This window comes from Urocitellus parryii, chromosome 12 (genome assembly GCF_045843805.1).
Source record: "Urocitellus parryii isolate mUroPar1 chromosome 12, mUroPar1.hap1, whole genome shotgun sequence".
Taxonomy (NCBI): domain Eukaryota; kingdom Metazoa; phylum Chordata; class Mammalia; order Rodentia; family Sciuridae; genus Urocitellus; species Urocitellus parryii.
In genome coordinates this window covers 21,743,204-21,758,769 of record NC_135542.1, presented here as the reverse complement: position 1 = coordinate 21,758,769, position 15,566 = coordinate 21,743,204, and the positions used below count along the sequence as shown (strand labels likewise).

The 15,566-nt window shown below is 43.6% G+C and overlaps 1 protein-coding gene across 1 annotated transcript in view; it reads left to right on the top strand.

Moving 5' to 3' along the window:
• Positions 1-15,566, top strand: part of LOC144249603 (acyl-coenzyme A oxidase-like protein) — a 296,617-nt gene that overhangs the window by 27,858 nt on the left and 253,193 nt on the right. Inside the window, exon 2 of the mRNA XM_077791725.1 lies at positions 4,955-5,051. Coding sequence (XP_077647851.1) covers positions 4,955-5,051 — 97 coding nt within the window. The remainder of the gene's footprint in view (positions 1-4,954; positions 5,052-15,566) is intronic.

Sequence of the window (15,566 nt, the reverse complement as noted above, 5' to 3'; positions counted from 1 at the left end):
TTCTGACATTTGATGTGAAATAGGAATCTGACTTTCTTTCTTTTTCCAGTTGGCTACCCAAATGGAACATCTCAATAATGTTCTGTTTGTCCATGATTTGATTTACCAGATTTGTCTTGCACATATTAAGTTTCATATATTTTTACTTCTGTTTCTCAACCTTTTAATCATATTCCATTGGTCTATCTGCCTATTTCTTCACCATATGAATTTCTGAGAACTTACCACATGTCTTATTATCTGATAGAAATCATAACTCCTTGGTTTTGGAGTTTTCTTGATTATTTTTGTTTCTTTTTTATATATGATTTTAAATTCCTTATTGGCATCTTAATTTGGATCATCTTCAATGTATAGAGTGACTTAGGGAGAATTTTTTTATGTTATTGTTTAAAAAAAAGTGGTGCACATTCCTATTTGTTTTAGTTTTCTCTTGTGTCCTTCAGCATGATTTGAAAGTTTTTTTTTATGTAAGTTCTGTAAGTTTTATTTTTATTCCTAGGTGTGTATTCTTTTGTTTTATTACTTTGGGAAGTGGGGTCTTTTCTTTCCTGTATTTTTCTAACTGCTTGCTTAGATATCTAAATGAATGCTGTTGGTTTCTCTGGTTGATTGTGTATCCTGCTAGCCCTTCTTGTCTGTAGTGGGGTTTAGTTGGTTGTTTAGGGGAATTCTGGGTATATAAGCATATTAGATCAGTTAGCCAAGATGCAAAATTTAGAGGCTTAAAACAACTGCTGTTTGTTTTTTTCTTACATCAGTTACGCATATGTGGGTGACTGGGAAGATCTGCTGGTTTTTACTGGGCTCACTCACGCGTGGCAGTCAACTGCAGGTTGCATGGGCAGCTCCGTTGACCTTGCTGGACTCTTTCTCATGGTTAGGGCTGCCTAATGATAGGCAGGCTGGTCTAGATCACCTTGACTGGGACAAGTCAGCTCTTCTCATGTGTTTTGTACTTATGACCCCACCCCTGTCCCCCCAGGCTAGCCTGGGCATGTTCTTAGATCATCTTAAGCATATTTTCCTGAGTATTGAGCAGGAGCTAGAGAGAAACAGAAATATACAAGCACTTTTTCAAGCTTTTGCTTCTTTCAAGTCTACCCATATTTTTGCACCCAAGAAAGTTACAAGTCCAAGTGCAGATTCAAGGGCTGGGGACATAGACTGTGCCTCTTCTATAAGAACTACAGTGTTCAAGGGCAGGATCAAGGGAAAGCACTGGGGACGAGGGAAAGGGAGGGTAGAACAGGCTGAGCACAGGCAATTTTTAGGGTGAAACAATTTCTGGTTTTGTGGTTCTCATAGTTTCCATTAGAAGAATCTGATAGAAGAGCAGCAGATGGGAACAAGATTCTTTATTCTTATGCTTGAGCATAAGGTCAGCAGCCCATGGGGGACGGAAATCCCAGGCTTCCTCAAACAGAGGACAAAGGTGGGCAGGATGCTGCCTCCTGATGTCATCACATGTACAGGTGGGCTCTTAGTGCATCTGCGCTCTTCCTCTTTATGCTGCAGGTGTCTTGTTACAATCTTAAGAATCCACCTGAGGGTGTGATTAGTACTGTGCCAATACTGTAAAGGTGACTGCAGGCTAGAACAGTGACTCCGGTTTGTGTGTGTTTGCTCATACCACCTGGAACCTGCCTCTTATCCTCTAGGAGACTCCCTAGTGTCTTTTTCAGAAGGCACATACACTATTGTCCTGTATCAGTGGATTTAAAGTTTAACGACTTTGTTTTCCGTGGCTCTGGCCTCTTGGGATCTCTGCTGACCACATGGTCTTTGCAGGCTGAGCTGGCATCCCAACCTATCACCTCCAGTTGTGTTATCTTAATTACATGGCTTTGAAGACTGGTTCATTTTTTTTTATTTATTATTAACTCTTGATTTTCTGGTTAACCCTATAACACCAAGGCTGTCTCATTTTCTCCTGAGAGGTTTCACTCCTTTAACCTCAAGGCTTCTGTTTTTTAGGGGGGTTCCAACCCTTTCAAAATAATTCTCATGATATCATAATGGGGATGCAGGTCAATAGAAATGTTTCCAAACCTCTAGAATGCATAAGAATAAACTCTAATATAAATCCTGAATTTTGGTTGACAATGATGGGTCGATGTGTATTCCTCCTAGTAACAAATGTGCCACTCTGGTGCAGGAGAGTGGTAATGGGTGAGGGTATGTATATGTGAGCGTAGGGAATATGTGGGAAATAGCTCTGTCTTTTCTGCTCACCTTTATTGTGACTAAAAAGATAGTATATTTTTTAAAAACGTCATGAGAATTCTTTTGTTCTTTAAATATTTACTTTTTATTTGTAATTGAACACAATATCTCTATTTTATTTATTTATGTGGTGCTGAGGATCGAACCCAGGGCTTCTCACGTGCAAGGTGAACGCTCTACCGCTGAGCCACAACCCCTGCCCCATGAGAATTCTTATCTACTATATTTGCCTTTATTTTTACCCATTCTTGTATTTTTTCCTTTCTGAAGGTCCCAGCCTTCTTCGGTTACATTTCCTTTTTGTTTAGAGAACTATCTTTCATAATTTTTAAAGGTAAGTTTTGCTAGAAAAATTGCTAGTGAAATGATTTTCATTGGTCTGAGAATGTCTTTATTATGCTTTGTCATTCCTGAAAGATATTCTTGCTGGATAAACCAGTGCTCTTGGCAGTTTTTGTTTTGCTCCAGTACTAGAAAAGGGTCATGCCACTTCCTTTAGTCTTCCATGTTTTCCAATGAGAAGTCCACTGTCATTTCAGTTGGTATTTCCTGCAGGTAACGTATCATTTCTCTTCAGCTGCCTTCAAGATCTATTTTTTTGTGATAGTTTTCACAATTTGGTTGTGGTGTGTCTTGACATGGGTTTCTTGCAAATGTATGCAATTAGTTGTTTATCCAGTTTCCAGAATCTGTAGGTTCATAATATTTTCTTCTGAACTTGGAAGTATTTTTAAAAAATATATTTTCAGTTTTGATGGACCTTTATTTTACTTATTTATTTCTATGCAGTGCTGAGAATAGAACCTAGTACCTCACACATGCTAGGCAAGTGCTCTACCACTGAGCCACAACCCCAGCCCTACTTGGAAGTGTTTTTGCATTCTATTTTATAATACTTTTCCAGTCCTACCCTCACTTCTCCCTCTCTCTCTCTCTGTCTCTCGTTGTAAATGCCATATTTTATTTGTTTATTTTTATTTGGTGCTAAGGATCGAAACCAGTGCCTCACACATGCTAGGGAAGAGTTCTGCACTGAGCTCCAGCCCCAGCCGCACTTTTTTTCTCTTTTTGAAATCTTGAAAATACAGATAGATATTGACTCTGTTGTTTCTAAGAAATATCTGTCTTATTTTTTAGTCCATATTCTCTTTGTTGCTCAAATAAGATAAATTTTACTGATCTACATCTTAGTCTCTTCAGACCGCTTTAGAATGTAACAAAATGTTTTAGAATGGGAAGCTTGTAAAAGACAGAAATTTCTTTCTCATAGTTCTGGAGGCTGGAAATCCAAGATTAAGGTGCTGGCAGATCTAGTACCTACTGAGGTCTGTCCCTCACACATATTCCTTTCTCAGTAAGTGCTTACATGACAGCTCTCTGGGGCCTCCTTCCAAAGGATATGTGGGCCATTCAGCGGGGCTGCACCCACATGATCTAATCACTCCCCTAAAGCTCTACCTTCTAATATCATCACCTTAGTGATTAGGATTCAACAAATGAATTTGGAGAGAACACAAATATTCACACCAGAACAACCTATTATCAAGTTCAATAATTTATTCTTTGTTACCTACAACCCACTATTAAGTTCATCAGTGAAATTTTTAATTTGGGTTACCATACTTTTGGGTTCTACAATTTCCATTTTGTGCTTTTTAAATAAGGAGAGCAGGGGCACACTCATTGGAGAATGTGGGCTATCTTGGGAGTGAAGTTTTTGGGTAAAACAGGGAACACACATTTATAGGAGAATGTGGACTAAGGGACAGACAGCCATATATATATATTTTTTTTTGATGTGATTTTTTTTCTATTTGTTTCAAGAGAATTTTGATTGCTTACTGAATCATTGTTAAGACCGTTGTCTGAGAATCTTGGTCAGAATATTCGAATGTCTAATTCATCTCAGTATGAGCATCACACAATTAGTGACAGAGCCAGGACTCACACTGGAGTGAGATTCTTCCAGGCTTGGACTCTGCTTTGGATGGAAACATTTTAGATGGCAGAGACGGGATAACTCCTCCCTGGTGAATTTAGGTTCACTGAAAAGTAGACATCCAGGTGTGTGAGAGGCTTATGGGGGGCAACACTTGTCAGGGGTGAAGGGGAGGGACTGGATGGGCGGGGAGAGGCTCCAGGTCGCAGGCAGCAGAGTGGTGGCAGTGAAGGGAATGACAGGGACCAGGTGGAGCTGGGACAGCCTCAGTACAGCACAGCCCAAGCCTCTACCACCATTATGACGAGGTCTCTGTGGACCAGCGGGCATCCTGAGCAGGGCTTGCCTGCTGGGCAGAGGTGGATGACTGAGAGCATCGCCCCGTGGTCATCTGGGAGCAGCAGGAGACAAGAGGAGCCTCAGGGGTACTCTGGAGTTAGTTCCACGGTGTGGTGGTCCAGGAGGGTCTTTCTAAGTCTGCCCTGAGCAACTTTCCTTATGGCAACCACAGCAGGTCACCCACATCCCCATCTCCACAAACGCTGCTCTTGGGCCATCACAGACTTATCATGTGTCTGAAATCTTTAAAGGCCTTCAGAGAGGAGGAGCTGCAGACTTATTTTGAGATGGTCGTGTCAGGAAATGCTCCCTTTTCCCTTTCTAGTTGATGCCATTTGCTGACTCTTCAGTCTGCATCACACACACAGTGTACACAGCGTCCAACAGGGGATACTGCAGGCTCTGCTCAGCAATGCCATGTCCTAACCCCGTGGTTTCTGTTCTGCATAGGTATGGTTTGAGTTTGGATGAGATGAGAGCTCTGACAGTTCAGAGAGTGAAGTTTATCCTGGGTCATCCACTGGTAAAACGTGCATTTCAGGAACAGGTGAGTGTCCTTGTTATTTTTATGTGGTGGTGTGGCGTGTGCGCTTGTGTGTGTGTGTATGTGTGTGCGTATGTGTGTGAAAGAGAGATTTCATTTGGTTTGCTTTTTCGATGCATGCAAGCTCATTTATCTTGTTCTGGGGCACGCTGACAGACCAGACCACTGGGTAGGGGGCAACTTCTTCAGACCCCTTCTCTTCCCTGCTCCCTATGAACCTCACTCACCCCTTCCCTAGGTCCCCATGTCCACTTCTTTAAGCTCACAGGCTGGGGAACAGGAGAATCAGCAGAAGTAATGAAATATTTGTTCACAAAATCCATGTCATTTTAGGCATAAAGTCTAAATAGCTGATAAATAGAAATAACTCATTTTAGAGGCTTTTAATTGGAACTGTCCAAAGTTTGTCTAAAAATTGCATTCTAAATTCAATGATATTATTTTAGCTAATTTTAGCCTCAGGATAAAGAAAGAAGGAAAGAAGATGCTGATTGAAGGTTTCCTTTATGAGGCTGTAGGAGCCATCTGTTTTAGTGAGGTTTTAAGTCCATTTCCATTTTATTCGGCTTCGGGGCTTCCTCCACATACCCCTTTTCATAAGGAGAAAGTACTGAAGCTCCTGGGGCAGCGTCTCATTGGGAGGGGCCAGAAAGAGGGTGGACTGTGGCATAGGCGATGGCCGGGAGCCGCCGCCAACCATCAGTGACCCAGGCCCCTATGAAGGCCCCGTGGAGTGAGAGTCTGAGGATCGAGGGTGGCTCTCCCCATTCAGGTGATCCCGGGAGACCTTTCTCTGTGGAGTGTAGATCAGAGCTGGGCCGGGGTGGGATCCATCCCGAGAATAGATCCCCTGATGAGCCTGCTCTTGAAATGTCACAGCCACCTTGAGGCTGGCAGGGGACTATGGCATCACCCCAGAGGAGCGTACAAGGACGTCCACCTGGCAGAAGAGCCCCCCACGTGACAAGAGTAAGGCAAGCTTGCAGAGCCTAAAATGTCCTTTCACACCAAGCAGATTGGCAAAGATTTTCAAGCCACCTAATCACCTCTTGCCGGAATGTACACATGTAGCTGTGAATGAAACCGAGACTGGAAGGAAAAATCCGGCCCTCTCTGCTTCCAGCACTCCTCCGAGTGCCTCCTGCCCAGGCGCTGGGATCAGGGCTGGTGGGTGAGCTCTTGGCACAAGGCCAGGCTCCTGCTTCTTTAACCAGCCCTACATGTCCGCGGCTCAAGTTCATGTCAGCGCTCAGAGCCGGGACCCCTTAATGAGGCTTGCTAATTGCTGCCTGACCTGCCGAATATGGAAGATTAGCTTTTGTAATCCTGCCCCTGAAGCGTGTTGAGCCCTGAAGCCAATTATCCTCCTGTTTTCATGGCTCCCCTAGTGGTCTAAGCGGCCACTTTCTGTCCTCAGCGTTTGGGCACAGTTCCTTGAGCAGGCGCAGGATGGGCTCTAGGTGGCCCTCCGGTCCCCTTCTGTTAGTTACCTCGCCTATTTGGCACCTTTCTCCATGCGAATTCTCAAGAGCCAGTGAATCTGAAGGAACTCCACCGGCCGTCAGCACAGCAGGCTCGTCGCATCGTGAGGATGTCACCGGACTCAGCAGCACATCTGTGTTCCAAGGCTCTCAAATTCCACCCCATTAACAGCTGGAGGAGCTGTCCACGTCCAGTAATTCTAGAAGTGTTCCATGATTCATCCCGCCTCTTAATAGAACCATGGAGTCACGGCTGTCCAGAGAGAGAGAGCCAGGCCCTCCCCTCTCTCCCTGGCCCCCGTTTCGAATTAATTTTTGTGGGTGAGCCGATGCGCTCCGAGGCGGAGGCGCCGTGTGATGTAGGAGGATGACGTTCTCAGGCACAGATGAGGAGGGAGCTTCATTTGTTCCAGGTCTCTATGGACAGCTCACAGGCCAAGAATAAGCCATTAAAATATTTCCACTCTGTGTTCTCCCCTCTGACCATATGTAATGGATTTGGGATGTTCCAATAAACATAAAGAGAAAAACACGTGCGCACTCAGACACATACGCACGACCCTCGCGCAGCGTGAATAGCCGGTGCACTCCATCCGGCTCCTCCTGCACCTGTTTGTAGTGACCTCACCTTTGTGTACATCAGCCAAGAGCTCTCTCATTCCCCTCAGGATTCCAGGATTGGGTCTTGGGGCAAGGAGGGGGCAGAGTTGTGATTCCCGGTGTCCAGATAAGGAGATAGAGGACTAGGTTGGTTGTCCGCTTTGTGTGGCAGTGCTGGGGCAGGAGCTGGGACTCCTGCCTGGAGAGCCTTGTGTGAGCAGTATTCCCAAGGATACCTGTCCCTGGAAGCTGAAAGAGGCTGAGATCTGCCTCAGTCATCAACGTAACCATCATCCTGAAGCTTACTGAGCACCTACATTGTGCCAGTCGCAGTGCTAAGAGCTTTAAAGGGATGATTTCTGTGACTACACCATATCCCTCATAGTATTCCTGTTTTACAGGTAGGTAACCAGAGCTGAACGGCTGGCCCGAGCTTGGTTATATAACTAGTGGGTTGTATATGTAACTAATAGAGCCCAGGTTCAAGCCCAGGTAGTCTGCTTTCTGAGCCAGCTTCTGTCTGGTGGAGTTCACCCCTGGCTGTGTGTTGGAGCCCCCTGGGGAGCTTTTGAATATCCTGTTGTATATAGGCTTTTGCTCAAGCCAATCAAATCAGCATTTTCATCTGCCAGATGATCCAGTATGTATTGGGGGTTGAGTACTGCTGTGCTTTGTTTCTGTTTTAGTCAGCTTTGTGCTGCTAAGACTAACATCCCTGACATGAAAAATTGAGAGGAGGAAAAGATTCTTTTGGCTCATGGTTTTAGAGATTCAGTCCATGGTGGGCTTGAGGTGGGAAGGTTGGCAGAAGATTGTGGTAGAGGAAAGTCACTCAGTTTGGGACAGGCAGGACATAGAAAGAGCTTTTAGTGCAAGGGTCCAGGGATAATATAATCCCCAAGGTCATGCCCCCATTGACCTACTTCCTCCAGCCACAACCTGTCTGCCTATAGTCACCACCCAATAATCCATTAATCCATCGATTAGATCACCAGTCTCATGATCTAATCATTTCACCTCTGAACATTCCTGCATAGTCTCACACAGGAGCTTTTGGAGGACATGTCAACATTTCTTTCCAGTCAAGGGACCCAGTTGAGGTCAGCTTGCTCTTGGTCAAGTGTAGAAAGAGTTAGGAAGAGATATGTGAACAGTGAAGCCCCCACCCCCACAACCATCTCCTCTCCTTTTCTGAGTGCTGATCTTCCACACACCCATGAGCCACATGGCTGGGGGCATGATATCATTACCTAAACCAGTGATTCTCAAAGTATAGTCTGAGGGCCCTGGGTGTCCTTACTTGAAAAGTAGATGTCTAGCTGGGCATGGTGCATGCCTGTAATCCAAAAGACTCTGGAGGCTGAGGGAGGAGGATAGTAAGTTTGAAGCCAACTTGAACAAAATAAAAAATAAAAAGGACTGGGGATGCAGCTCAGTGGTAAAGTTTTCCTGGGTTAAATTCCCAGTACCAAAGAAAAAAAAAAAGAAAGAAAGAAAGGAAAGTAGATGTCCAAATACAGTATACGTATGTGACACTGTATTTTTATCATAAACTTCAAACAAAGCAACATATCACAACAAACTGAGTGCAAAAGCAGATGCGAGAGTCTAGCTATCTTCTTTTGGGTTGGATCTTTAAAAAATTAGCAAAAAATGTAAAATGCTACCATCCTTTCACTGAGTCTTTTTTGAAATTATGGTTATTTTTTATAAAAATTATGCCATTTATATTAACATATAATTGATTTACTGTTAGTTTAAAAATTAATAAATAAGTTAAAAATTCTCAGTTTTAATTACTAATTTGGTAAATTGCTAAATATAGTCTGCAAAAAAAAAGTCTCATTGGAATTTTCAGTAGTTTTTAAGTGTAAAGGGATCCAAGGACCATAAAATGTGAGCACTGTTGATCTAAATCATCTGCATTTTCCTCAGGAAGTCCAGTCTCAACAACTTGGAGGGGAATTAGCAAAAAATTGGTGGCTGTGTGTGTGTGTGTGTGTGTGTGTATTTATGTATGTATATATGTATATATATATATATATATATATATATAATACTTATTGTAATTATCTATATTTGAACAGAATTTTAGATAATCTCAGAATTTTTTTAATACTTAGATATTTAAAGAGGCATCAGGTAGGTGATCAGATCAAAGGTGGAATAATATTCTAAGGTCAGCTCACCACCAAAAGCTTTCCTGATTAATCTCTGAGAAAAGAAATAACTTTTCCCAGGAACCATTTAAATTTGAGCTTTCATTGTATTGCAGAAACTTAGCTGATCAGGAAACATGCCAAGAGTCTGAGGACACCTATCTGTCACTGGTCATTCATGGCAGCCTGTCCCACCAGCCCCCACCCTATTGCTCACAGATACCAGCGCCAGCCCTCGCTGACCCTGCAGACCTGGCCATGCACACCTCCTCCCAACCCGAGCCCCGTTCTGGTCTTGACCTGCTTACTCAGCTCTTGGCTCTGTCGCCCTGGCCTTGGCTTCCTCCTTGGCCCTCTGGCTTCTGTTTGTCCTGGAACCCAGACTTTTCCTAGTGGGCTGTGACAGGCTGCCCTAGATCTTGGTCCTATTTGCTGCCTTTGGCAGGAGTCCCTGTCCCAGCTCCAGCTCTAAAAACTTGGACATTGGCCACTTGGCCATGACTCTGGCCAGGCCAGCCCTGTCCCCATGGGATACTTGAAGGATTTGAGTGGAGATGACAGGATGGAGTGGCCTGTTTATAGAAGTCCCTCTGTGTAGATTGGCAACCAAACTGTGTTGTCATCTGTGATGGCCAAAGAGATTACTTAAAAGGGCACACCAAGGAGTGATTTGGGACCTTCCCAAGGACTCCAGTGCAGCTGGAATCGTGGTGTTATTTATTCTTTGACACTGCAATTATTCTGCACAATTAAATATTTTATTTTTAAGGCTTAATTATCACTCTTGCAGTGAAATATTATGTCAATAATATCATTTGCTTATCATCTTCTATGTCCTTTCTATGTGCCAGGTGAATCGATTCATTAATTTTACAAATATTTACTGAGCTCTTACATGAGCCAGGCATTGCTCAAAGGACACTGAAAAATGCAGGCAAAAATACCTGTTCTTGTGGAACTTACATTTTTGTGGGGGAAGAGACAGACAATAAACTAATAAACAATACATTTGTGGCATATCAGTGATAGATACTGTGGATAAAAATCAAATATAATAAATTAGAAAGAATAAAAGTAAGTTTTCTCTGTTGTCAGATGATATATGTTTTTATATATAGAAGAGCTCAATAATTCCAAAAAAAGACCCTTCTAGAACTAATAAATGAATTCATGAAACGCGCAGGATAAAAATCAACATACAGAAATAAGTTGAATTTCTATATACCAATGATGAACTATTGAAAGGAAACTGAAAACAATTATATTTATAGTAGCTCAAAAAGAATAAAATACTGAGGGACAAACTTAACAAATGAGAAGAAAGGCTTTTATATTGAGAACTATAAAATATTGGTGAAGTAATTGAACAAGACACAAACAAATAGAGAGGCATCCCATGTTCATAGATTAGAAGATACTATTGTTAAGATGTCTGTAAACAACAGAGTCAGTGCAATACTTTTTTTTTCCAGAAATAGAAAAATCCATCCTAAATTCTAAAATTCTTCTGGAATCTTAAGGGACCCTGAAGAAACAAAACAGTCCTCAAAAAGAAAAACAATTTAGAGGTTCCACACTTCAAATAGTGGAACCTCCAAAACTTACTACAAAGCTATAGTAATTGAAACAATATGGTACTGACATAAACACAAAAATATAGAACAACGGAATAGTTAAAGAACACCAGAAAGAAAGCCTTACATATATGGTTGATCACTTCTGAGAAGGGTGCCAAGACCATTCAATAAAGAAAGGAAATATTATCAACAAATGGTGCTGGGACAACTGTAATGGTGTATGCTCCATATATAAAAATTAACTCAAAATAGATTAAAGATTTGGGCTGGGGCTGGGGCTCAGAGATGGAGTGCTTGCCTAGCATGCGTGAGGCATTGGGTTTGATCTTCAGCACCACATAGAATAAAAATAAAGATATTGTGTTCACCTATAACTAAAAAGTAAATATTTAAAAAATAGATTATGTGGGCTAAGGTTGTGGTTCAGTGGTAGCGCACTTGCCTAGCATGTGTGAGGCACTGGGTTCGATTCTCAACATCACATATAAATAAATAAAAATAAAGGTCCATTGACAACCAAAACAAAAAATAATATATTAAAGACTTAAATGTTAGACTAAAGCTAATAAACTATTACAAAAAAGCCATTGGGTGTGGCAGTGGTTTCTTTGATAGAAACAAAAACAAGTTTTTAAAGATAAACTTATTTTAAACAATTTTAGAAAAAAATCTAATAAAAATTTGTCTAAAAAATGAATTGGACTATGTCATAGTTAGAAACTTGTGCGTCAAAGGGGCCGTGGTTTGAATGTATCCTCAAAGTTCATGTTTTGGAAACTTAAGCCCCAGCATAATGCTTAAGTGGGTTAAGGCAGTCAGTGGGTTCCGGATAAAATGAGTTTGGCTACCTCCACATCCCACATGCTCTTTCGTCCTTCTGCCTTCCACCTTCCACCATGGGATGATACAGCAAGAAGATGTTTTCTTGATGTGAACCCTTGAACTTTGGGCCTCCCAGTCTCCAGTCTCCAGTACTGTAATAACTAAGTCTCTGTTCTTAATGAATTACCCAGGCTCCGATATTGTGTGATAGCCACACAAAACAGTCTAACAGAGTGAAAAGACAATGTTTGCAAATCAGACATCCCATAAAGGATTGATGTCTGGAGTATATTGAAGAACCCCTACAACTCAACAAGGGCAACAACAATAAATAACCAGATTTAAAAACAGTCAAAGGACTTGAAGAGAGATTCCTGCAGGGCAGATGTACAAACGACCAATAAACACACGAAACGGTGCTCAACATCACAGATCATTAGGGAAATACAAATGATGACCACGAGGAGATACCACCCACACCCATTAGGACGGCAGTGTAAGGAAGCAATAGCAGCAGCAGCAGCAGCGACCAGCAAGGGTTGGAGAGGATGTGGCTAACTGGGACCCTGGCACATTGCCAGTGCCTTGGTGGAACTATAAACAGTGTAGCCTCTGGGCAAGACAATGTGGCATTTCCTTAAACAATTAAACGCAGAATTGCTGATGACCCAGACATTCCATTTATTGCTACATATCCCAAAGAATAAAATTAGGGACTCAAACAGATATTTGTATTACCACGTTAACAGTAGCATTATTCACAATGGCCCAAAGATGGAAACAACAGAATTGTCTATCAACAGATGCATGGATGAACTGAATATGGTGTATATACAGACCTACAGTGGACATTGTTTGGCCTTAAGAAGAAGAAAAATTTGATGCCTGCTACAACACGGATGAATCTTGAAGACCTTATACTAAGGGCAATAAGCTAGTCACAAGAAGACGAATGCTGTAGGATTCTATCTGTTTGAAATATCTACAGTCCTCAAATTCATGGGATAGAAAGCAGAGAGGCCATTTCCAGGTTCTGAGGGGAAATGAGAATGGAGAGTTATTGTTTAATGGGTGCAGAGTTTCAGTGTGGGAAGATGAAAAACTTCTAAGCTGGTGATGGTTGCATGGTGTACTTAGCACCACAGAACTGTATGCTCAAAATGGTTGAAATAAGTGGAGTGTGGTACACACCTGTAATCCCAACTACTCAGGAGGCTAAGGCAGGAGGATTGCATGTTGAAGGCCAGTCTCAACAACTTAGCAAGACCCTGTCTTTAAAAAAAAAAAAAGGGCTGGGGTCGTAGCTCAGTGGTAGAATTCTGTCCCTTCTGGGTTTAATTCCTGGAACTGAAAACAATAGATGGAAATAATAAATTTTATGTTATATATATGTTGAAAACATTTTTTAAAAATCAAGAATCTAGAGGTGCTGGGAGAGTTGGAGAGACGGAGGTGCTCCATGGTTAGGTGAAGATGCCTAAGGGGATGGGGAGTGAACTAGGTGGGTGTCATGGGAATAGCATCCAGGCGGAGGGAACAGCAGATATGAGGGCCTGAGGGCAGGCAGGAGGGTCCTGGGCTTGTTAATGGAGCAACAGGGCACTGTGGTGGGAGCAGAGTAGGGGGTGATGGACCTGGGAGGTGGTGGGGAGCTGGAACTCGAGGTGCTTTATAAGAGGTTTCTTTGAAGTGGCTGAAATGGGAGGCTTGGAGGGACCCGGTGGAGCAGGATATGATTTGACATTTCTCCAGGATCCCCTGGCTGCTGCTGACTCTATGAGGGCAGGTCTGCACACAAAGATGAGTTGAGAGGGTTTTTCAGTCACCTAGGACCAAGGTGGTACTGGCTGGGACCAGACTGGCCAGTCAGGGTGATGGACGTGGTGAGTTAGAGGCTGCTGAAGGAAAAGCAGTGGGATCTGTTGAGTGATGGATGTGAGAGAGTGGGAGAGAAGAACGGCACGTTGGTTCCGTGGTGTTTTGTCTGAGCAACTAGAAGGACAGGGTATTGTCCACCAAAGTGGGGCCATCTGTTGAGAGCCACAACCAAGTCAAGATGGTGCCTGGCATTTTGCCAGAAGGAGTGGTTGAGGGGTAGCACCAGCGAGCCATTAAGATGATGATAATTAAGTTAAGCTGTGTATGATTATTAAGATAATGACTGATTGCTGTAACCGATGATGCTAAATTGAAACAAGCTGTGTATTCAGTTGTGTATATAAACCTCTGCTGTCCGGCAATAAGGTGGCTCCTGCTACCTGGGGTGCCCGCTACTTTTGAGTTCTCATGGAGTTCCCATTGAGTTCTCATGGAATCCCCATTGAGTTCCCATTGAGTTCTCGAATAAAGTTAGTTCCTGTTTGAACTTCAAGTGGCTCCTGACCTCCCGGTTATTTGTGCCCAGCCAGACTACGGCAGCCATCCAAGCAGATCTGAGGTTAAGTCAGGAGTTAGCCCTGGGATGTGACCAACAAACAGCTTGAGGAGCGTGGGAGGTCAAGGGCATAGAGATGAGTTAGAGCTGTGAGGTTGGGTGGGTCCCCAAGGCGTGTGTGGTGATGGAGGAGAGGAAGCTCGAGGACTGAGCTTGTCTAGTGGTGAGAAGGACCAGAGAGGAGACTGGGCAGGAGCCAGAGAAGTAAAACGGGGCTGGCAGGCATTTGGCACCCAGTATCCCACTAAACCCCCTGGTCAATCCACAAGTAAGTGTGACCCTCCAGTTTCCAGGCCCAGGTAATGCCTAGAGAGAGAAGTAGCTCAAGAGCAAGAGCTAAAGAGCAAGGGAGCAGGGCAGGATTCAAACCAGATCTGCTGCAGACCTGGGTGGCCAAGATCTACCCCGCCTGGCCTTCTGTTGAGGTGCGGAAAGAGCAGAGGCCTCCAACTTGAGATAAATAGGAGACCATCCCTGTTTCCAAGGGTCTAGGATTTGCTGGGCCAGGGCTGGTACAAATCAGCCACAGGGTGATGGCCAAGGAAGGGTCAAAGACAGCCTAACGAGGCCAGTCAGGTGGACACTGAGCACAGCAGGCTGCTCAGAGCTCAGTGGTGACCTCGTGTGTGTGATGGAGGAGGTTGCCCTAATCATGGTACCTGGGGAGAGGCCAGTCTGACTTCAAGGGTGAGGACAAGATGTTGTCATTTATGGCCATCCAAACATGGCATGTGGATACCATTGGTGGTTCCCAGTGGCTCCTTCCCTGCCGAAGGATGAAGCTTGGGCACCTGACCTGAGAACCTCCCACCAGGGCCACTGAACAGGCAGGGAGAATCATGCATAGAGAAGCAGGTATGAGTCCTGGGCCTCCGGCCCTGAAGCACCTCAGTGCTATTTCCCCCAGTTCCTGGCAATGGAACCAGCTTGGTTCTTCCCTGTTTCCAAGTCTGTTTCTCTGCGCCTCCCACTGATGCCATGAGATTTGGAGAAGTGTCAGTTACAGATGGACACAATACCAAGATTAGCAAACCCTCACTGGGAGAAATGCTGAAAAATTCCTCATTATCAAGGTGATACCTGTTCACTATAGGAAAGTCAAAACTACATATAGGCAAACACACACACACACACACACACACACACACACACACCCCAAATGTAACTGGTAGCAGGATTGCATATGCAATCTGTTTTCTCACCCAAATGGAGTGGGCACAGAATAATTTTCTCACCATTTTGTGATGGTTTCAGGTTTCTGATTTGGGAATCAGTTGGACAAGGGCTCATGTCTGGCTCCTTCACTGAGAGGCTATGGCCTGAGGCACATTTCTCACTTCTCCAGTTCTCAGTTTCTTCCTCTGTGAATTGTGGATGCTGACAGCACTTACCTTGAAGTGCTGAGGAGAGGCGTGAAGGCACGTCACAAGTGAATGTTCAGACTG